Source organism: Phyllostomus hastatus, unplaced genomic scaffold, assembly GCF_019186645.2.
Source record: "Phyllostomus hastatus isolate PE091 unplaced genomic scaffold, TTU_PhHast_1.1 phas_scaffold_60, whole genome shotgun sequence".
Taxonomy (NCBI): Eukaryota; Metazoa; Chordata; class Mammalia; order Chiroptera; family Phyllostomidae; genus Phyllostomus; species Phyllostomus hastatus.
In genome coordinates, this window is record NW_025334038.1 from 14,423,571 (window position 1) to 14,446,398 (window position 22,828).

The 22,828-nt window shown below is 35.3% G+C and overlaps 1 protein-coding gene and 1 non-coding gene across 2 annotated transcripts in view; both read right to left on the reverse strand.

Annotated features, from left to right (window-relative positions):
* The window catches only part of MAP3K2 (mitogen-activated protein kinase kinase kinase 2), a 75,366-nt gene that overhangs the window by 11,018 nt on the left and 41,520 nt on the right, over positions 1-22,828 (reverse strand). Inside the window, exons 6-14 of the mRNA XM_045825865.1 lie at positions 16,494-16,607; positions 16,034-16,121; positions 11,170-11,300; positions 10,011-10,090; positions 8,420-8,487; positions 8,157-8,249; positions 7,214-7,420; positions 5,303-5,451; positions 4,512-4,643 (exon numbers count right to left, since the gene is read on the reverse strand). Of these exons, the coding sequence (XP_045681821.1) occupies positions 4,512-4,643; positions 5,303-5,451; positions 7,214-7,420; positions 8,157-8,249; positions 8,420-8,487; positions 10,011-10,090; positions 11,170-11,300; positions 16,034-16,121; positions 16,494-16,607 (1,062 nt within the window). The remainder of the gene's footprint in view (positions 1-4,511; positions 4,644-5,302; positions 5,452-7,213; positions 7,421-8,156; positions 8,250-8,419; positions 8,488-10,010; positions 10,091-11,169; positions 11,301-16,033; positions 16,122-16,493; positions 16,608-22,828) is intronic.
* Positions 10,668-10,774, reverse strand: LOC123810528. The gene has a single exon (XR_006784256.1). It is a non-coding gene; the product is annotated as a U6 spliceosomal RNA (small nuclear RNA).

Consider the following 22,828-nt stretch of genomic DNA (forward strand, 5'->3'; position numbering starts at 1 on the left):
ACAACTGGGCCAGTGGCCTAAGGAGCTAACAGATCCATTCATATAGTCTTTTTGCATTTGTGTACCATAAAGTATTACTTTTTTATTTTTAAATTTTAATATATTTTATTGATTATGCTATTATAGTTGTCTCATTTTTTTCTTCCCTTTATTCCCCTCTGTCCTGTTCCCGGCTCTCACCATCATTCTCCCACCTTATTTCATGTCCATGGGTCATACATGTACAAGTTCTTTAGCTTCTCTATTTCCCATACTGTTCTTAATCTCCCCATGTCTATTCTGAGCCTACCATTTATACTTCTTATTCCTTGTACCTTTCCCCCAATTCTCCCCTCAACCCCTCCCTGTTCATAACCCTCCATGTGATCTCCATTTCAGTGAGTCTGTCCCTCTTCTACTTGTTTGCTTAGTTTCCTTTTATTTTTGTTAGCTTCAATTGTTGGTAATTGTGTTTGTTGTCATTTTACTGTTCATATGTTTTATCTTCTTTTTCTTAGAGAAGTCCCTTTAACATTTCGTATAATAAGGGCTTGGTGATGATGAACTCCCTTAACTTGGCCTTATCTAGGAAGCACTTTATCTGCCTTTCCATTCTAAATGATAGCTTTGCTGAATGGAGTCATCTTAGATATAGGTCCTTCCCTTTTGTGACTTGGAATACTTCTTTCCAGTACTGTCTTGCCTGTAACATTTCTTTTGAGAAATCAGCTGATGGGAACAGTTCTTATGGGAACTCATTCATAGGTAACTGTCTCCTTTTCTCTTGATGCTTTTAAGATTCTCTCCTCTTTAATCTTGGGTAATGTAATGATGATGTGCCTTGGTGTGTGTTTACTTGGGTCCAACTTCTTTGGGACTGTCTGAGCTTCCTGGACTTCCTGGAAGTCCATTTCCTTTGCCAGATTAGGGAATTTCTCCATTGCCTTCAAATAAATTTTCAATGTCTTGCTATTCCTCCTCTTCTTCCAGTACTCCTGTGATTCAGATGTTGGAACATTTAAAGTTGTCCCAGAGGTTTCTATGCCTCTCCTCATTTTTCTTGAATTCTTATTTCTTCATTTTGTTCTGGTTGAATTTTATTTCTTCCTTCTTGTCCAAACCATTGAGTCCCAGTTTCCTTCCCTTCACTGTTGGTTCCCTATACATTTTCCTGTATTTCACTTTTCATAGCCTTCACATCTTCCTCTATTTTACTACCATACTCAACCATTTCTGTGAGCATCCTGATTACCACTGTTTTGAACTCTGCATCTGAAAGGTTGGCTATCTCTTCATCACTTATTTGTATTTTTTCTGGAAGTTTGATCTGTTCTTTCATTTGGGCCATATTTGTTTGTCTCTGCACACCTGTTACATAGTAAGGGGAGGAACCTTAGGTATTCACCAGAGTGGGGCAACCCACATAGTGGTATTGTGGAGCTGTATGTGGGGGAATGGTCCAAGAGGGAACAATACCACTTGCACAGCTCTTGGCCTGCTTCCAGTCACTTCCCCTCGCTACCACAAGCAAATTGGGCCCTTCTGGTGCTAATTCCCGGGTATGTGGGTTTGTGTTGTTCTAGGACCCTGTGGGTTTCTCTAACAAACTCTCCTGTGAGGCTAGGAGTTTCTTCTGCTGCTGCAACCCCCACAGGTTTTTTCAGTCAGAGGTTTTGAGGCAACCCTGGGTTGCACGGTATTTCTCACTCCCCAGTTGTTCCTCCTGGTTTATCCACACGCAAATATGGGACTGCTTGCTCCACCAGCTGCCACCTTGCTCACCCCAGTCCTCCAGCCACTGCCTTGCCGCAAGTCCTCTCCACCCCAGCTGCCCATGTCCACGCCTCATACCAGTCTGGATGAATGTATCTTCTTTAACTCCTTGATTGTTGGACTTCCATACAATTTGATTTTCTGGCAGTTTTGGTTATTTTTGTTTTTAAATTTGTTGTTGTCCTTCTTTTGGTTGTGTGAGGAGGCAAAGTATATCTACCTACGCCTCCAATGTGGCTGAAAGCAGCAAATGTTACTTTCTTCAGTTTGAACAACTGTAATTGAGAAGCACTGTGCCAGCTAAAAATCCTGTGTGTGTAAAGGTAACAAAGATAAATCAACTCCTAATGCAGGTATTAAAATTAAAGTTTTGGTTCTAATATGAGAGTAGTTCTAAGTAAACTAAGGAATGGAATAGTACATTTGGGAAAATTGAAGAACAGAATGACAATTTGGGAGAATCTTGAATCTAGGGAATGAAGGGGTCAGCGTACTAAATTTAATTAGAGAAATTATATAGCATCATTCACAAACTTAGAGATTCAGGAAAGTCTAGGAATATGTCCAACCCATGTATACCATGAGCTCACCATATGTACAATTCATTTAGATTGCCGACAAACTATTACTAATTTCGTAACATGCTTTTCAAATTTAAGAAATGACAATATATACTTTGAAGAGATAGCTGCTCTTACAAAACCAAGTGTAGCTAAAGAGAAACATGATCTAATTACCTCTTCCTAAATAGTCCTAGTTAATTCCTAAGATTGTTAACTACATAAAGATTACACATATCCATTTGTGATATAAATCAGTTCTAACCAACTAAGCATTTTAATTAATCTTATCTTCAATCTAGGTCTCTATTCACTTATTCATAAATTTGTTTTCTACTTTAAATATTTATTGCACAAACAGTAATGAAAATCTGAATAAAAGAAAAAAACAACCAATGCCAACATCACACATTTCCATTTTTCTAAGCTTCTTCTGGCCTTATCCAAATACAGATACTTTTTAAATATCATAATTATCAAAAAGCATTTTGCATTATTTTTTCCTCTTATGTAAGTACTTCCTCCAACTTTGCTACATGGCCTTCACAATTTTAATTTTTAACATAAATTCTCTTGGACAATGCCATCATAATTTACTTCCACCATGGGCAATAAATTTCCTTTTTTTTAATCACAGATAATACTAAAATAAACAAAATAAATGTATGCAGCTTTTTCCTTTCTTTTGGATTACTGCTGTAGGATAAATTTCTGTGAGACTACCAGGTCAAAAGGCTTCAATATTTTTATGGCCTTCAATGCATCCCACCAATTTGTTTTCCAACAGGGATTAAAAAAAAACTAATTTACATTGCCAAAAGAATATCTGAAAATAAAGAGTAGTAATAATGAGTAACAGTGGTATCACTATAAACAATTAATAATTCACTATGATAAGAAATAAAGTATGCTGTTGCTCGTGTGAGAGTGAGAATGGTTAAGACCATTACTGTTAAACACTGATCCAGTGTTATGACCCATAAGTTTAAACTGCAACCTTGTACATTATACATATAATTCTCCTTTTTAAAAGATTTTATTTATTTTTCAAGAGAGGAGAAGGGAGGGAGAAAGTCAGGGAGAGAAACATCAATGTACAAGATACATTGATTGGTTGCCTCTCGCACACCCCCTGCTGGGGGCCTGGCCCACAACCCAGGCATGTGCCCTGATGTGGAATTGAATTGGTGACCTTTTGGTTCACAGGCAAGCACTCAATCCACTGAGCCACACCAACCAGGGCTACACATAATTCTAATAAGACTGATAAATCAAACCTTTTTTCTACCATGTACTGCCTGTTAAATTATGGGAATGGATATATTTTTAAATGAGTATATATCCACCACTTTGAAAATCATTAGTATTAGAATGTACTCTACATATTAAAATCACATTTTTTAGCTCCTAATGAAATTATTGACTGAGATAATGATTATCAATCTGTGTTAAAAACATTAGGTGGATGGCTGAAAACGAACTGGATACTCCTATGTGTCATTGCATAGCTCATTACTTTTTGGTCTTCAGTAAAAGAACAAAACTTTACAATAAAGGAATCAGAATGTCAAGCACCCTAATCTAGCAGTCAACCTTAGAATCACTAACCATGGAACAACCAAAAATTATATATCTACTAATAAGATACAACACAAAATACACAGCATCATGTACGATGCATTCTAATAAAAATGTTGATTGAATCTAATTTAGATTTGAGATCTAACTTGGAGTTTATAGAAAATAAGAGAATAAAGAAACAAATTATATAATGCCACGAGATGACATTGTGAAGAGAATAATAGAGTGATCTATCTATCAAATCTATGTCATATAAAAATTGTTCTAGATAAAAAGAGGAATAAGGGATATATCAGCTAAATGTAATATGTGATCCTGAACTAGATCCTGGTTTGGATAAACCAGCAATTATGGAGAGTTTTAAGAACCTTAGAGAAATCTGAATATGGACTGCTACGTATGTAACCTATTTTAGTGTATGTCAGCATTTTAAAAAACTAGTTGAAATAAAACAAAGATAGATGAAGATAGAAAATAAAATTATATTACTAATTTAAAACTCTTCTAAAATGTCATTAATTAGGTATAACATTTTATAATCAAAGTTTTATTGTTTCTCTTTCCTCAACTGAACTGTTAAATAGAATATATCTATTTCCAAAGGATATACTAACTTACCCCTGGCATATATTCCATAAATATGGAAAGTGTTTTTTCCTGGGGATCCCTCAAACAGCCATAATACTGAACAATTCGCTCATGCAGCAAATTTTTCAACAACTGAATTTCACACTCAAGTGCATTTACTTCCTGAAAGACAGAACTCACTGTTAAGACTTACAGCATTGTTAGTAAAAGTAAAAACTTCAAGTTTTATTGCCCATCAAGGTGATTTGATTCTGAAATTTCTACTTCCTAAGGAATAAACATTTTAAAGCAGTAACAATAACTTTTTTTTTTTTTTAAGATTTCATTTATTTATTTTTAGGGAGGGAAGGGAGGGAGAGAGAGAGAGGGAGAGAGAGAGAGAGAGAGAGAGAGAGAGAGAGAGAGAGAGAGAGAGAGAGAGAGAGGGAGAGAGAGAGAGAGAAACATCAATGTGCAGTTGCTGGGGGTTATAGCCTGCAACCCAGGAATGTACCCTGGCTGGGAATCAAACCTGGGACACTTTGGTTCCCAGCCCGCGCTCAATCCACTGAGCTACGCCAGCCAGGTAACAATAACTTTTATAACAGTCCTCGAAGATATGCTAAAGCAACATTAAGTCAGATCAGGAATATAACCAAGAGAGAAGGAATATAATCAAAAGAGAAAAATCCATGATACAAAGCAGATGAACATATCTAATTATCTATTTGTTTTGCAAATAATCTGTATTAAGAAAAAAATGCCATTGTGTTATAATTATTTTATCGAAACTGCTTTTTTTCTGTGTGAAGTGATCGTGCAGTCTGTGCAGTGATTCTTACCTTGCTGGTCTCAGGTCTATCAGGGTCAAATTGAACTTGCTTAACAGCCAACTCTCTTCCTGTATCAACATCATAACAGAGGTAGACCCTGCCAAAGGCTCCCTGGCCAAGCAGTTTGCCCAATCTCCAGTTGGTTGGAGCACGAGGTGCTAAAAAAGAACATTTTCTTAAAATGGAATAGATAGATTATCACAAAAATGGTTAAATACTAAATAAGTGTATTGCATTAGTATATGCTTGGGTGTAAGAGAAAATCATGATCATCCAAGTTTATAATGACCATCATCTTTGAAAATTTTTCTCTTCAATTTTCTAAGAATTCTAAACCCAAACTAGGTTTATAACCCCATAATTCATTTTTTCCAATGTGATATTTTCTTTCTTGGTTACACATGTAATAGTATTATTCACTTAATCTAAGATGCCACTGATTGTACAATAGACTATTTCTAATCTTTACTGCAGCAATATTTATAATTAGTTTTCCATCTGCCTATGATGTAGAAAGCTGGAAAGACTACCACTCATTCTAATGAGAAAATCTTGAAAGCAGCCACAGAGAAAAAGCAAACTAGAGGCAGAGGAACAAAGATAAAAATTACCGAACACTTCTCAGAAAGTCTGAAAGCCAAAAAACAACATTGACCAGTGTGGCTCAGCTGGTTGGAACACTGTCCCCTGGACCAAAAGGTCATAGGTTCACTTCTCAGTCAGGGCACATACCCAGGTTATGGGTTCAATCCCTGGTAGGGGAGCATATGAGAAGGCAACCAATCAGTGTTTCTTTTTCTCTCCCCTTCCTTCCCCCTTCCTTCCCTTTCCATCTCTCTCCCCCTCTCTCTCTTTCTCAACCCCTACCTCTGTCCCTTCCTCTCTCTAAAAAACAATTTTTAAAATATGTCCTTGGGTGAGGGGGAAAAAAGCCAAAAACTAATGGAGAAATAGCTTTAAAATGCTGAAAGAAATAAAACTGCCCACAATTCTTCACCCAGAAAATCTTTCAAAAATAAAGGAGAAATAAAGGACTTTTCAAACAAACAAAAGATGAAAGAATTTATTACCAGCAGACTTCTATCACAAGAAAGGTTAAAGTAATTAATTATTCAGGCAGAAAAAATTGGTTACCTGATGATTTTTGGATCTACAACACAAAGGTCTATAAAAATAAACTGATGGTATATATAAAAGACATTCTTTTCTTATTTTTAATCATCAAAAGATAGCTGTTTAAAGCAAAAGTAGCAGCAATGCAGTGTGAGGTCACAGATGTAAAAGTAAAATATGATGACATTAATACAAAAGGAAGGTATTCAGAATATGCAAATATTACTGCAATCTGTGAGCACATATCTTTGTATACACTGTTTACATTATAAAGTCCAAATATCTGACAATCTAGTCTTAGTTACCATTCTTGTTCTACTCCTACTCTTTCAAGTAAGATATCCACCACTTCAGAAAAAAGAAAACTATTCCCCACTTTCAGAATATGCCATGGTCCCCTGCATATGTCACCTCCTTAACTGGTGAATTCCTACTCACATTTAAGATGGAGATTAAATGCTATACTATAATTATTGTTCCAGACATCATTCTTCCTATTAGACTATATCTCAGAGAGTGTATTTGAAATCTCAGTGCAGGAACTCAAAAAAGAAATGTGACATGAATGAATGGATGACTAATCGGTAAAAAATTTCTTAATAAAAGCAAAGAACAAAATCATCTAGAGTAATTTAAAAGTAATACCATGTTTATACCTGACATTGCAAATCATCTTAGAAGTACCACTTTTATTTATTTTAAGCAGTTGATCCCACTCTAAGGTCTGGCTTGGTATCTATTCCTTTGAATACTATAAAATTCTGCAAAGGTTCTGTTAAACATTTCACTACGCCAATTTCTACTTACAGCGGCTAGGTGGGCTGATGTCCATTACAGTCAAAGTAGGATTATCTATGTCACTTCCTCTCCTTCTTATTCGACTATCATCATACTCTGGGGTAAAGATACTGCTTCCACTACTAGTGCTTAAGGAGTGATCAGTAGGACTGAAACTCACAGGAGACCGAAAGCTGGTCCCCTGTGTCCTTCTAGCTCTTGGAAAAGTTTTTCGACCTATGAAACAAAAATATAATTACCCTGAAACTTTTATTAGTATGTTATAATTAAATATTTTTAAAATTTATGATGTAAGGAACAGAAATCCATTCTGTGACAAGGCTAAAAAAACAAACAGTAATCATATTTGATTATATGCTTTAAACTTAAGATTATTCTTTTTTTAAGAGTTCAAGGAAATATCCTTGTTAACAGTAAATCATAAAGTCAATAATGAATACAAGGAAGAAAAAAGGTGAAAGCAGAAATGAAAAGTAGGAAAAAACAAACAAGATCTGAATACGAATTCAAATACGTTAATACATATATGCACACATTCATAAAATCATAGAACTCTCTCAGTTTGGGATAAAAAGTAGAAAAAATATATTTTATTCTCATTTCTAATCATGATTTAAAATATAAACCAAAATATAAAAGTTTATAGGTAGCAATATTTTTTTTGAAGTACAAATTTCATGAAGGAGTAACTTTCAAAATAATATTTTGAATTATTCATTTTCTTCTAAAAAAAGATAAATATTATGAGGTAAGTCAGCATATAGCTAAGATGTTATTGTAGTTTTAGTTATGATATAATTTCTTTAAAAAATTTTAGGCAGAAAACAGAATGATGGAGAATCAAGTTTATTTCTAATGGTATTACTTAAATATGAAATCTTTATTTTTGGTTATTTTTGAATTATTTTTATTATTATAAACTGTTCTTGTAATCTGATTGCCAGCAACTTACCATCATTATAGTCTTGATGGTGATATGAAACATGATACCGCCTTGGATATGTTCCTCCTTTTCCAAATTTCTCAAAGATAGGGTTATCAAAGTCTATTAAGACACATAAGAAACTTATCATTACTAAAAACATAAATATTTCTAATGATGAAAAACATATTTACACATTTTTATTTTATTTAAAAACAAACTCCCTCTCTCTCCCAGTTAAAATATTATTTAATGACATAAATGTTAAACATCCCAAATGTATATAATCTAACCTGAAAATTCCTGATGATTATCTGGATAGCTCTGTGCCCTTGGCATTCGTGATTTTGGATAGCTTTCCCTAAAAGTAGAAAATGTCACATTAAATTGATAGAAGGTAAATAAGACATTAAAAAATTTATATAATATCAATATCTGTATGTATGTGTGGAGATGTGTGTGTGTGTGTGTGTGTGGAGAGAGAGAGAGAGAGAAGCTCATTCCGAAATGTTAACATAACTAAAAAAAGAGAAACTTCTTCTTAAACTCTTTATTTGGTACATGCAAGAAAAAAGCCTGGCTTACAAACTGAACTCATAAAGTACAGTGGTAAGAACGTTACTCTTCAGCATTATAAGTGTTTGGAAATTCCTGTGTTTTAATCCTAGCTCTGCACTTAACTAGCTTTTACAACTTGGCAAATCACCTTTCTAGACTGCTTCCACAACTATAAAAAGGAGATAATTTCTAACTCATAAAGTATATACATTTTACATTACTATTTCCCTGAATTTTATAGTGTTTTAAATGGCTATCTTGAAGTAGGTGCAGGCAAAGACAAAGGCTTCACGTACACAGGTAACAAAAAATTCAATGTATATTGCCATAAAATATTAGTCATATTTTTACAATTTGCTTTCACAAATTAATACCACAGGAGATTAAAAAGGTAAAGATATTTTTTAATCCTCACCTGAGGATATGCTTATTAATTTGACAGAGAGAGAGAGAAACATCAATCAGTTGCCTTCCATATGTGGCCCAATCAGAGATTGAACCTGCACCCTAGCTATGTGCCCTGACTGGGAATCGAACCTGTACCTCAACCTTTTGGTGTAAGGGATGACACTCCAACCAACTGAGCCACCCAGCCAGAGAAATAGGTAGATTTTTTTTTTTAAGAGAGAGGATAAGGGAGGGAGAAAGAGGAGAGAAACATTAATCAGTTGTCTTTCATATGCACCCCAACTGGGGATCAAACCCACAACTTAGGCATGTGCCCTGACCAGGAATAGAACCAGCAACCTTTCACTTTGCAGGACAATGCCCACCAACTGAGCCACACTAGCCAGGATAAGATTCTAATGAAGATACTGACTCTGTGTGGTACAGGATAACTCTGTACACCGCAGGTAAACACTATCCTAACTGAGATCAAGAGGGAGGGTGCATTTGTAATAAAAAATTCAGTTGCAACCTGATCTGCCTTATAGTTCACAAAACAAGAGTACTTAAATTTTAAATCACAACGAACATACTGGGCTACAACTACCAAGAATTTTATATATAATTTGAAACAAATCAGGAAATCTCCAAAACATATTAATAAAAAAATTGATAGTAGTTTTGCCAACACAGTTTTAAAAGTAAATCTGCATAAATTCTAAGTTTGCATGTAGCTCCAAAACACAATTTCGGCAAGCAGGAATGCTCAAAATATAATCAAGTACTATTTTAACTAATAATACTGAGTACCATAACTATAGATAAATATCAATTACATTCCTCTAACTGTAGCACAAAAGTGTTGATAATTCAACTCACTGTATATATATGCATATTTACCCACATATGGTAAGAAACAAAAACTACAACCAACATTACCCCTCCAATGGACTATCAAGGGATGGACAACTTCCTGAGCCAGAATTTTCAGGGCTGCTTAAAAATAATGGGTCCAGCATCTAGAAAAACAGAGTTTCACCATTTGATGTTATATAACCAAAAGTTATTGCTTTTTATGAAATAGCTTTATTGAGATACAAATTATGTAACATAAAATTCACCCATTTAAAGTGTACTATTTAATTAATGGTTCTTAGTATCCTGAGAATTGTGCAACTTTCACAACAATCTTGAACACTTTCAGTACCCCAAAAAGAAACCCCATACCCAACAGCAGTCACCCACACAGAGTTTCTGATTTTTAAATGTTTAAAATGTAGTTGTCCCTTTTAGATAAGTTACAACTTCAAAATTTCCTAAGAGAAAAATATTGCTTCTCTATGGACTATTAGCTAAACCATTAAAAGCTAAAAAATTTCAAAAAATTTTGCTTACTGTAAATTGAACAAAGTCCCCACCCAAATGAGACTAATGACATCATGACTGCTACATTATTAGAAAATGAAAATTGCAATAATAAGCAGCCAATGTAATGTTAACGAAACAACAGGAACTCCATGGAAATACTTCAATACTACTAAGCTTTTAATAACATATTTTCTATTTCCTCTGTTCATTTTGTTCATTAGATTACACAAAAATATAAAATGCATCACAAATTTGCATATCATCCTTACGCAGGGGCCATGCTAATTTTCTCTCTATGGTTCCAATTTTAGTGTATGTATTGCTGAAGTGAGAACTTAATAACATTTTTAAATGTTTGAAGAGCTGACAAGCCTCACCTTCACAAAGTTAAATATTTATAGTTTTACTGTATCTTTCAAACATTAACTTAAAAATCTAAATATTAACCCCTGGATTACAAATACATGCATTCATATATTTATGGATGGGTAATATAAGATAATTTATCTTATTCCAGCTTTCTTTATGCATAAATGCACACAGGCACATGTAAATTAGTGGGCATTTTCCTACCTTTTTTTTTTTACTATTTTGGTCACTTAAGGAAGATATGTACACACTGAGAAAAGGTGTATACACATACATACACACACATATACCTGCCAAACCACAACAACTTTGATAATATCCCTTTAAATAAAATGAAAAAGCATATCCAACTTTTGCTTACTTGGTCCATGCTCTCTGGAATAAACTCTCCTTCACTGTTGATACTGGTGAATGACCCATTGCGGGCAACTTGATGTAATTCATCTGGAATGTATCCTGGGGGAGGGGAGCTTTGCTCTCTACTAGTGGGACCTCAAAGAAGAAAATTGTATGATTTTATAAATATAAGCATGGAATCAATTTTTGTTTTAATTAAATATACACACAGAATTTCTAGGCTATACTACCAACAATTTTAGCAACTGAAACCCAGTTTTTATTAAAACTTATCAAAACATTCAGGTCTGTAAAACTTCAAATATGTTTATACTGTTCTAAACCCCCACCCTACTATAACTATTAATCTCACTGTAATATTAATTTAGACTTATTAGGTGGTATGTTCTTTTGACTGCTGACAACTGTATTGTGGGGTTGATAATAATAAAATAAGGATTCTTAGGTAAATGTCACTGCTTCTAAATTTCCAGGTCACTTGTACCCAGGTATATTACCCCTCAATGTAATTTATGGAAGGCGTCATGATGTAGTAGAAAGAATACTGCATGGGATTTAGAGTCAGACCTATGTTTAAGTGTCAATTCTAGTTATTTATCAGCTATATGTTTTTGCAAAAGTTATCCAATCTTCAGAAACCTGTGAACATGGGACTATTGTGATTATAAAATTATTATTCATAATGAACATGTGCTAATGCACATTTGGCTCTAAGATTTTCTTTCTGTTCCCTCTCTTTAACCTTTAGAAATATATGAGATGACTTCTTAACCAGTTAGCCCAGATTAGTGTTTTCAATTTGGAATCCTAGATTAAATTCTTGGGTACTTAAAATTAGGTACTATTTTTTGAGGCAAGCCATGTTCCTGAATGTATACTTCTTCACAGTTCAGAAAATCAAACTAGTATAGTTCATCTAATTAATCACTTAATTTCTTATTAGACAATAATCCACTTTATTTTTACCTTGTACAGAAATAAAGTTTCTCTCCTTTGCTCCTAACTTTTTTAGATTAAACTATAAAAAGCATATGGGGAAGATATATCAGCATTTAAAGATTTATTTTATAAAAAAAGGTTTTGCCTTACATAAAGGGGCCATTTTAAGTACATGCCAGTATTTGTTAGTGATGAAATAGGGAGAAAAAAATAAAATAGTTACCAAGAGATGTGCATAAATGAGATAATTTTCTATACTTGACTCTAAAATGATTAGGAATTCTACTGTAAGCTAGGGGTTGATTTGGGCTTTTTAACAACTATGATCACACTGTCCCTAATATTGTTATTCCTTTCATATACCCTTGATTATAAAAGAAGACCAACATATTCATTACTTAAGGAGATAGGAAAGAAAAAGGACTATGAAGCTTTCTTCATCTCCTTACTTAATAATTCATTTTTCTTAACTTTTGTTAGTAATGAGTATGCCAATATACTGTTGGTCAAAACCTCCATAACAGCATAGGTTCCCATCCCAAAGTAAGTTTTTCCTCTAGCTATCTTTTATGATAATAATTAAAGGAACTAATTGTTTGTAAGTAAAGAAAAAGATAGTGGTCATATCGATCAAAGCCATTCCAAGTTTAAAGATGTTCCAATAAAAAAACAGTAATTGGTTGGGGAGATATAGGGGGTAAATGCAGACAACTGTACTTGAATAACAATCAAATACTTTTTTAAAAAAAGAAAAGAAAAACCAGTAATTGTATACTTTACAATTTCTAGTTTCTTCTTATGCTAGCAGTGAAGTCAAACAAGAGACATTCAATACAATTTTAACTCAAAATTAATTTAAAATGTCAATTTAACTAGTGTATTTAGCTTTTCTGCCTAATGTAACTAAAACAAACTGGAAATTTCTTACTTTAAAATGATAATTATTGTAAGAAAAGGAAAGAAAAAAGGAAATGTTAATTAATAATAGCCAAAAATAGTCATGCTTTCTGGTTTGAAAAATGAAATGCACTTTAAAAATATTCTCTCAATTTATTGCTACAACTATCCCATGATTTAAAGATGTAGGCAAAGTTACTGATCTTAGGTTAATTGGAGAGCTGGAATTAGAATTCAGGTATTCCTACTGTTCTTTCACCAAAACTTTATATAAAAATATATCCAAATGAAGACAGGCTATTTTTATTTTACTTGTATATTATCTCCACTGCTCACAATTTCAGCATTTCTGAAAACAAAACCAGGACTCATTAAAGACTAATGCTTAGAAGGAAATAGTCATGAAATAGCTTTTTCTGGGGACCAAAACAGAAGATAAAAACCAATTTTTCTTGGTGGCTCATGTGTTAATTTAACCTTTTCTTTCATTATTAACAATCTTTTCTATTGTCAATCATCTCTTACTTTGTCATACTCTCCTGCTTCCTCCCTATTCATCTGTCTCCCCTCCTGTTCGACTTCTCATATGTTTACATGCTATTTTTAATGACCATATTCACTGCCCAATCTGTTAAAAACATTTAGACCAGTGGCTTTTAAGCAATGTGATGCCCTTATAATATAAAAATACATTATCAATGTTTGATAAAAATTGAACACTGGGGAGTTCAGAGCACCTCTGCCCAGCCCATGCCCTTTTAATAGGCCTCCTTTAAAACACAATGGCACACAGTATCCACTTCTCTTTATCCACAAGCTTAATTATAACAGTATATTATTAATAAGAAATCAAAACTAGATACTAATAAGTAAAGCATAATCTGGACATTCTTATCACTCTTCACTTTAATAACATTCTTTTTCTAAGTATATTTTATTGATTTTGCTATTGCAGCTGCCCCAATTTTTTTCTCCCCTTTATCCCCCCTCTGCTCCATACACCCCCATCCTCCAGCATCCCCACCCTTAGTTCATGGCCATGGGTTGTACATATAAGTTCTTTGGCTGCTTCATTTCCTATACTGTTCTTAACTTCCCCCCGTCTATTTTATGCCTACAAATTATGCCTCTTATTCCCTATACCTTTCGCCCTCATTCTCCCCATCCCCACTGATAATCTTCCATGTGATCTCCATTTCTGTGATTCTGTTCCTGTTCCAGTTGGTTGCTTAGTTTTTGTTTTTGTTTTTTAGGTTCAGTTGTTGATAGCTGCGCATTTTTTGTCATCTAACTGTTCATAGTTTTGATCTTTTTCTTAGAGAAGTCCCTTTAACATTTCATAAAATAAGGGCTTAGTGATGATGAACTCCTTTAACTTGACCTTATCTGGTCCTCCCATTCTAAATGATAGTTTTGCTAGATAAAGTAACCTTGGCTGTAGGTCCCTACCGTTCATGACTTTGAATACTTCTTTCCAGCCCCTTCTTGCCTACAAGGTTTCTTTTGAGAAATCAGCTGATAGTCTTATGGGAACTCTTTGTAGGTAACTGTCTCCTTTCCTCTTGCTGCTTTTAAGATTCTCTCTTTATCTTTAATCTTGGGTAAGTTAATGATGATTGCCTTGGTGTTTTCCTCCTTGGGTCCAATTTCCTTGGGACTCTCTGGGTTTCCTGTACTTCCTGGAAGTCTATTTCCTTCACCAGATTGAGGAAGTTCTCCTCTACTTGTTCAAATCAGTTTTCAGTTTCTTGCTCTTCCTCTTCTCCTTCTGGCACCCCTATGATTCAGATGTTGGAGTGCTTGAGGTTATCCTAGAGGTTCCTCAGCCTCTCCTCCTTTTTTTGAATTCTTGTATCTTCATTCTGTTCCATTTAGATGTTTATTTCTTCCTTGTCTTCCAAATCATTGATCTGAGCCCTGGTTTCCTACCCTTCACTGTTGGTTCCCTGTATATTTTGCTTTATTTCACTTTGGGTAGCCTCCATTTCTTCCCTCATTTTGCGACCAAGCTCAATCAGTTCTGTGGGCATCTTGATTACCAATATTTTGAACTTTGCATGAGATAGGTTATCTATCTCCTTACTGCTTAGCTCTTTTTCTGGAATTTTGATCTGTTCTTTCATTTGGACCATATTTTTTTTTGTCTCAGTGCACCTGTTAAGTTGTTATGGGGTGGGGCCTTAGGTATTCACCAGAGCAGGGCAACCCTTTTTGCTGTGTTGTGGTGCTGTCTGTGGGGGAGGGGTCAGAGACGGAACAATGCTTCTCGCTTGCTCAGCTCTGGCCCCACTTTCCAAAGAACTCTCCTGTGAGACTAAGAGTTTCTTCTACCTTCACAACCCTCAGTTTTTGAATCTAGAGGTTTTGAGTCTTTAGTTTCCTGGTGAGCCAGCCCCTCCTTGCCCGGGGGATACACCACCTTACCACAGGTCCTCTCCAACCACCCTGCTGCCGGTCTGACCATCTCCGCCCCTCCCACCATTCTGGATGAATGTTTCTTTAACTCCTTGGTTGTCGGAGTTCCATGCAGGTTGCTATTCTGGCAGTTCTGGTTTATTGTTTTTAAATTGGCTGTTATCCTTCTTTTGGTTATGGGAGGAAGCAAGTATTTCTACCTATGCCTCCACCTTGGCTGGAATCCCTTAATAACATTCCTGACATTAACTAAAAACTTAGAGAAAGGCTTATGAACATAATCCATCAATTTTAATGTATTAAAATACTTTTTTAAATTTCTTCTCTTCAGTTTATTCATATAGTTAAAATTCCTTTGAATAATTTGAATTTGTTCAACATGAAATTACCCTCAAGGTACATAAAGAAAAAAAATTTAAATTAGAGAATGCTAATCCTGTAATACTTGACATAATTTTTCAAGGAATATCAGATACTAGAACATAGTTAACTGAGATCAATTACAGAGAGTATGGACATAGGCTGCTATTTTTCAGGGGTATGTTTAGATTACATAAAAGGATAGAGAAGACACTGAGAAATCACCTATTTCATGATTCAGACACTAGCTTTCTTACCTATTATAGGATGCCGTTTTTTCTTCTCTGCTCCAAATACTGTGTTATCCAAATCATCTAGTGATGGCAATGGTTCTAAATTAGTAGCCTACAGAGGAAAAAGGATAATTAATGCTAATCTTCCCCTTTAAGGCTTTAAATAGAATCCTCTCCCCTATTAAAAACTACCTAGATATTCTATGTTGTTTGTGAGTCTTACCAAACCTACTCTTTGAAATTTTAACATAATTTTTCCCAACTTCTCAGTTTCTCCTAGTTTCATATGTACAATATATTATACTTGTAGTTTTAGCTATATAGTTTTGAGGAGCAAGGATATTAAACTATAGTTACAATGAGTAAATTTTCATTTAATCATACTGAAATATATCAGTGATTAACGAATGTAGCCATATTTTATATATTGACTTTTAGAGGCATAAATCCTATAATCCTTACTGGAAAAAATTCCAATTCATACCTGTGTACTTCCATTTATTACAAGTAATATCTTGAGGCTCTTCATATGAACACTACGATCCAGTAGTTCCACAGCTTTGTCCAAATCATCTTGAGTAGTTAATGGAATTACCAACTAAATAGAAAGGAATATTAGGAATCATTTAGGAATCATACAGCCATCTCACCAGGTCAAGTCCTTCCAGGAACATCTCCATTACTATGGAGTTATAACACAACTCTCAAAATACCTTTCTCTTTTATTTGTGAGTATAATAAAATTCTAAAGAAATAAATACATATAGATAGATTGTCTTGCTCTTTTTATCCTACCCCACAAAAATCATAGAATAAAAATGAACACTTTTTTGTTTTATTAATCATTAAATTCTTCTAGAAAACTCATTTAAAAATTAATTTTCTAGGGTATTTCTATAATATTGCTAAACTTAAGTTAAAGTATCGTCACTCCAAAACAGCATTAAGGAATACACACAAGTTATATAAAATAACTTCAATAAGATGAAAGGTGGTACCTTTCATCTGCACTGATGGAACTTCTAATTGTTTTTTTTTTTTCAATTGTAACCATGGATTTACATTCTCACTGGGTGTGCTTACCAACATACCAAATACAATGAGCATCTGTGACAGCTGCAATGGAGGGGCTCATATCCCTAAACCTGGTGACTTGACCACTACACTCTAAACAAACACAAGCTAAGTCAGTCAGCCATCCCACAGTGAATTCTCAATGTGGAAATCTGCTTTCATTAGTCTTCTGTATTATATAAAACAAAACCACCTGGGATGTATATGAGGACTAACATGATTCACCCAATTTAACAAAATCAAAATATCTTTTTATTTTTTTAAAAAAATGTAAACTTAGTAGCATAAGATGATGTTTTCAATAACCTTCAAAGTACATATTCCATTTCATTAAAAGAAGAACACTATAAAAACAAGTGAACATATCCCAACTTAGCCTGCACAGTATATAAGCCATTCAAATGTAAAGGTCTACTTAGTTCTGTGTCCTCTACAGTATAAATATCTTGAAGACATGAACACTCCCACCCACATACTGCACATACCAGCAATTAACGCAGGGAACACTGAAAAGCAAACACTTGCTAAATGCTGTTTAATAAGTATGATAGGGTGAAAGCTTCATTTGCACCCAAGCCCACTAGCTGACATGACAGATTTCTTTAGGAAGAAAACTCCTTGTTTTAAGAAAGTCTGCTAGACACAAATACAGCAGATCCTGATGCACAGGAACCTAATTCTTGTTTATATTAATTAGCCTACCATAAAACTGGTTGCATTACATATTATTTCGTTGGAAGTTGCAGAACCTGTCAACGCTGTTGAGAACTCACTATATCAAGCAGGACTAATAAGAATTCCATCATACAATCTGCTTATGTTTACTTCATTTGTGCTTGAAATTATATTCCCAATTTCTGTGTGTAGCTAATTTTATATATTACAACTTATCAACTAACCAGACCCTTTTTTCTAATAATGAAAAAAATTAACTGTTTGATATAGAATAAGCCTGATCTACTTATTTTCATTATTCTATCAATTAAGAACCCTATTGTTACATTGTGTTCCTATGTTTAATATTATTTTTTATTATATTTAAGCACTAGAAAAGATTTTTATAAAGAAATATTAAAGATTGTTTTTGCCAGTTTTTCATTTGATGGAAAAACCTGAATATTTACTTTTACTACAAGTTTATTTATCATTGGAATGTTATTTCCAAGATAGGTTGCTCTAGGGGAAAGATACTAGTTTAAATCACAGTAACAAATTATGAAGGAAAGTGGTTTTGCTCTTCAGCTTGCAAACATGAAATCTTGACATTCTAGAGCAGTGCATGGAGCAGTAGCTTGGACTACTACTGCCTATGGTTTTCATGTGATCCCTCGTATGTTTTAAGGTCACCTATTACAAATTTTAAAACAAATCCCTGCTTGTCTAAATCATACTAAATAAATCGCACAGTGTTTTCCTGCTTCATGAATTCATTTTAGCCTCATTCATGAAACTGATTTCCCTCTGGCTTATTATTGATAAATCAGTGGTGTCTTAATATAAATCCCTTCTGGAAAGGAAACTAAAACTGAGTCCAAAAACCCACCAAATAAAACCTAAATTTGAAAGAAGTGGCTTATCTTCCTGACATAGAGAAACACAAAAATAGCCCATAAGGAAACCAAAAAGGTTTCCTTCCTCTACCCATCTAAAATGGAAACGAGCTTAAAAATCCACGTACTTTCCATGCACCACCACATCTATCCCCCATGACAAGGCACACACAGACATATACACCTCACACTTCATTATATAAACAGGAACATTAACGAACAAATCCAATCAATTCTAGCTTAAATTTCCTGGTTGGTTCCATTCTGGAAAGTTAGAAGTTTATAGAATGGTTCTTTTGGAAGAAAATGTATATTACATTAGAAAACAATATTATAGAACTGGAATAACAAGCAATAAATATGTTTTTTTTTGCTTGTCAATGGGCCCATAAAACTAACACCTCTAATAAGTTTGTTACTAGTATCTCCAATGACAAAAGGCATGCATTAAGTTAGTCGTGATGTGAATTAGGGCACGATTAATTCACAAATTCACAAATTCTCACAGAATCTCTATGCTGAAAGAAATTTTAAAGAATGTAATCTCACCCTAATGCCTCCTCTACCATATTCCTGCCCAAAAGCTACCCAGATATAATGGCTGAACCATTCCCAGAAATTCTTCAGAAAGTTTGAGGGGGAAAAAAATGGAAAAAATTTTCCTATTTTCAGAAAACAGAAGAGAGTTCCTAAAACAACAGGTCAATTAGCTTGATGTCATCAATCCTCAAGAACACCCTACAAAAATTATATGAACTAAGGACTCCAAAATGCAACAGTAATTCTAAGAATAAGAACAGACACAGTAAGAACAAATAATGTCAAACTAACATCATTTTTCTTGACATACTTGGCTGGTAAATTAAGACAATATTGTAGTCTTAATGTATCTTGGTATTTGAAAGGTTTCTATAATACAATTTTTTAGGTATGTTTTATTGATTAGCTATTACACTTGTCCCAATTTTTCCCACTTTGGCCCCCTCTCCAGCAATCCCTTCCTATAGTGTATGTCCATGTGTCATGCATATAAGTTCTTTGGCTTCTCCATTTCCTATACTGTTCTTAACATCCCCCTATTATGTACCTACTAATTATGCTTCTTATTCCCTGTACCTTTACCCCAATTCTCCTCCTTCCCCCTCCCCCCTAATAATTCTCCAGGTGATCTCCATATCTATGATTCTGTTCCTGTTCTGGTTGTTTGGTTAGTTTGTTTTTGTTTTTTTAGATTCAGTTGTTGCTAGTTGTGAGTCTGTTGTCATTCTAATGTTAATAGTTTTCATCTTCTTTTTCTTAAATGAGTCCCTTTAACATTTCATATAATAATGGCTTGGTGACAATGAATTCCTTTAGCTTTACCTTGGCTGGGAAACATGTTATCTGCCCTTCAATTCTAAATGATAGCTCTGCTGAATAGAGCAATCTTAGTTGTAGGTCCTTGCTTTTCATCACTTTAAATACTTCTTGCCAGTACCTTCTTGCCTGCAAAGTTTCTTTTGAGAAATCAGCTAATAGTCTGATGAGAACTCCTTTGTAGATAACTCTCTGCTTTTCTCTTGCTGCTTTTAAGATTCTCTCTTTATCTTTAACCTTTAGCCTTTTGATTATGATGTGTCTTGGTGGGTCCTCTTTGAGTCCAACTTGTTTGGGACTCTCTGTACTTCCTGGACTTGTATGTCTATTTCCTCTGCCAAATTAGGGAAGTCTTCTTTCATTACTTTTTCAAATAAATTTTCAATTTCTTGCTCTTCCTCTTTTCCTTCTGGCATCCCTATGATTTGGATGTTGGCACATTAGGAGATGTCCAACAGTCTTCCTATTCTCTCCTTGTTTTTTTTTAATTCTCGTTTCTTCATTTTGTTCTGGTTGAATGTTTATTTCTTCCTTATGTTCCAATTTGCTGATTTGAACCCTGGCTTCCTTCTCTTCACTGTTGGTACCCTGTGAATTTTTCTTTATTTCATTTATAGTGTAGCCTTCATTTCTTCACTTATACTTTTGCCACTCTCAATGAGATCTTTAAGTATCCTTATCACCAGTGTTTTAAACTCTGCATCTCATAGGTCAGCTGTCTCCATTTCACTTAATTCTTTTACTGGGGTTTTGTTCTGTTCTTTCATTTGAGCCATATTTCTTTGTCTCCTCAATTTGGCAGCTTCCCTATGTTTATTTCTGTATATTAGGTAGAGCTGCTTTGACTCCCTGTCTTGACGTATCCATTACAAGGTGAAGCCTTAAGTAATCGCCATGGCAGGGGCAGCCCACCTCAGGGCTTTGTGCCCTTGTATGTGGGGGAGGGGTCAGAGAGGGAACAATGCAACTGCCTGACTGCTGGAGGCTTGACTGGCACTCGCCCCAATTCCAGTCATTTATGCGTCTGGCACCTCTCTAGCTGTTGCTCTGTTGGTGATTCCCAGAGTTACATACATTCTAGAACCCTGCAGGCCCTTTAAATGGACTCTCCTGAGAAGCAGGCAGTTTCTTCCACTGCCCAAACTCCCACTGGCTTTTATACCAAGAATTATGAGGCTTTATTTTCCTGGTATTAGAACCCTGAGCTCCACAGTCTGGCCTGGGGCTCGCTCCCCAAGTATCCCTAATGTGGGACCTTTTGTTCTGCTGGCTGCTGCTGCTACCTGGTTACCACACCACACCAAGTCCTCTCCACCGTGGATCCCTGTCTCCATTCCTTCTACCCATCTAGATGAATATGTCTTCTTTAAATCCTTGGTTGTTGGACTTCCAAACAGTTCAATTTTCTGGCTGTTCTGGGTGTTTTGTGTTTTAGGTTAATTGTAATCCATCTTATAGTTGTGGCAAGGAGGCAAAGCATGTCTGCCCACGCCTCTGTGTAGACTGGAAGTCTCTATGATACAATTTCAGAACGAACAAAAACATGCCTTGACCGGTTTGGCTCAGTTGGCTTAGCTTATCCCATAAAGCAAAGGTCACCAGTGCAATCCTCAGTCAGAGCACACACCTCAGTTGTAGGCCAGGTCCCCGGCTGGGGATATGCAAGAAGCAACCAATCAATGTTTCTCTAGAACATGATGTTTCTCTCCTTTTCTCCCTCCCTTCCCCTCTCTCTCAAATTAAATGAATAGACCCTCAGTCAAGATGAAGGCGTAAGTAGATATATTTTGCCTCTCACACAACCGAAAGGATGACAACAATAAATTTAAAAACAAAAATAACTACAACTGCCAGAAAATCAAACTGTGTGGAAGTCTGGCAACCAAGAAGTTAAAGAAACATTCACCCAGACTGGTAGCAGAGGCAGAGACAGGTAGCTGGGAAGGAGAGGACTCGCAACAAAGAGGCAGCTGATAGAGCGGGCCAATAAACCGGGAGTAACAACTAGGAAGTGAGACAGACAGTGCAACCCAGGATTCCAGTTCAGGGAAATAAAGCCTCAAAACCTTTGACTGAAAAAAAAAACTGTGGGGGTTGAGGAGGCAGGAGAAATCCCCACCTTCACATGAGAGTTCATTGGAGAGACCCACAGGGTCCTAGAACATACACCAAACCACCCCACTGGGAACCAGCACAAGAAGAGCCCAATTTGCTTCTTGGAAGTGGGGGAAGTGACTGAAGCCAACCAAGAGCCAAGGAGGTGGCACTGTTCTCTTTATGACCCTCCCTCACATATAGTGCCACAACACCACCATGTGGGTTGCCCCACCATGGCAAATACCTAAGGCTCCACCCCTTAGTACGTAACAGGTTTGCTGAGACAAAAATATATGGCCCAAATGAAAGAACAGATCAAAGCTCTAGAAAACATAAAACTAAGCGATGAAGAGATAGGCAACCTAACAGACGCAGAGTTCAAAACACTGGTAATCAGGAGGCTCACAGAAATGGTTCAGTACAGTTGTAAAATAGAGGAAGACGTGAAGGCTATGAAAAGTGAAATAAAGGAAAATGTACAGGGAACCAAAGTGAAGCAAAGAATACCAGGACTCAAATCAGTGATTTGGAGCAGAAGGCAGAAATAAACATTCAATCAGAACAGAATGAAGAAACAAGAATTTAAAAAAAACAAGGAGAGTCTTAGGAACCTCCAGGACAACTCTAAATGTTCCAACATCCAAATCACAGGGGTGCCAGAAAGAGAAAAGGAAGAGCAAGATACTGAAAACTTGTTTGAAATAATAGTGAAGGAGAACTTCCCTAATCTGGCAAAGGAAAT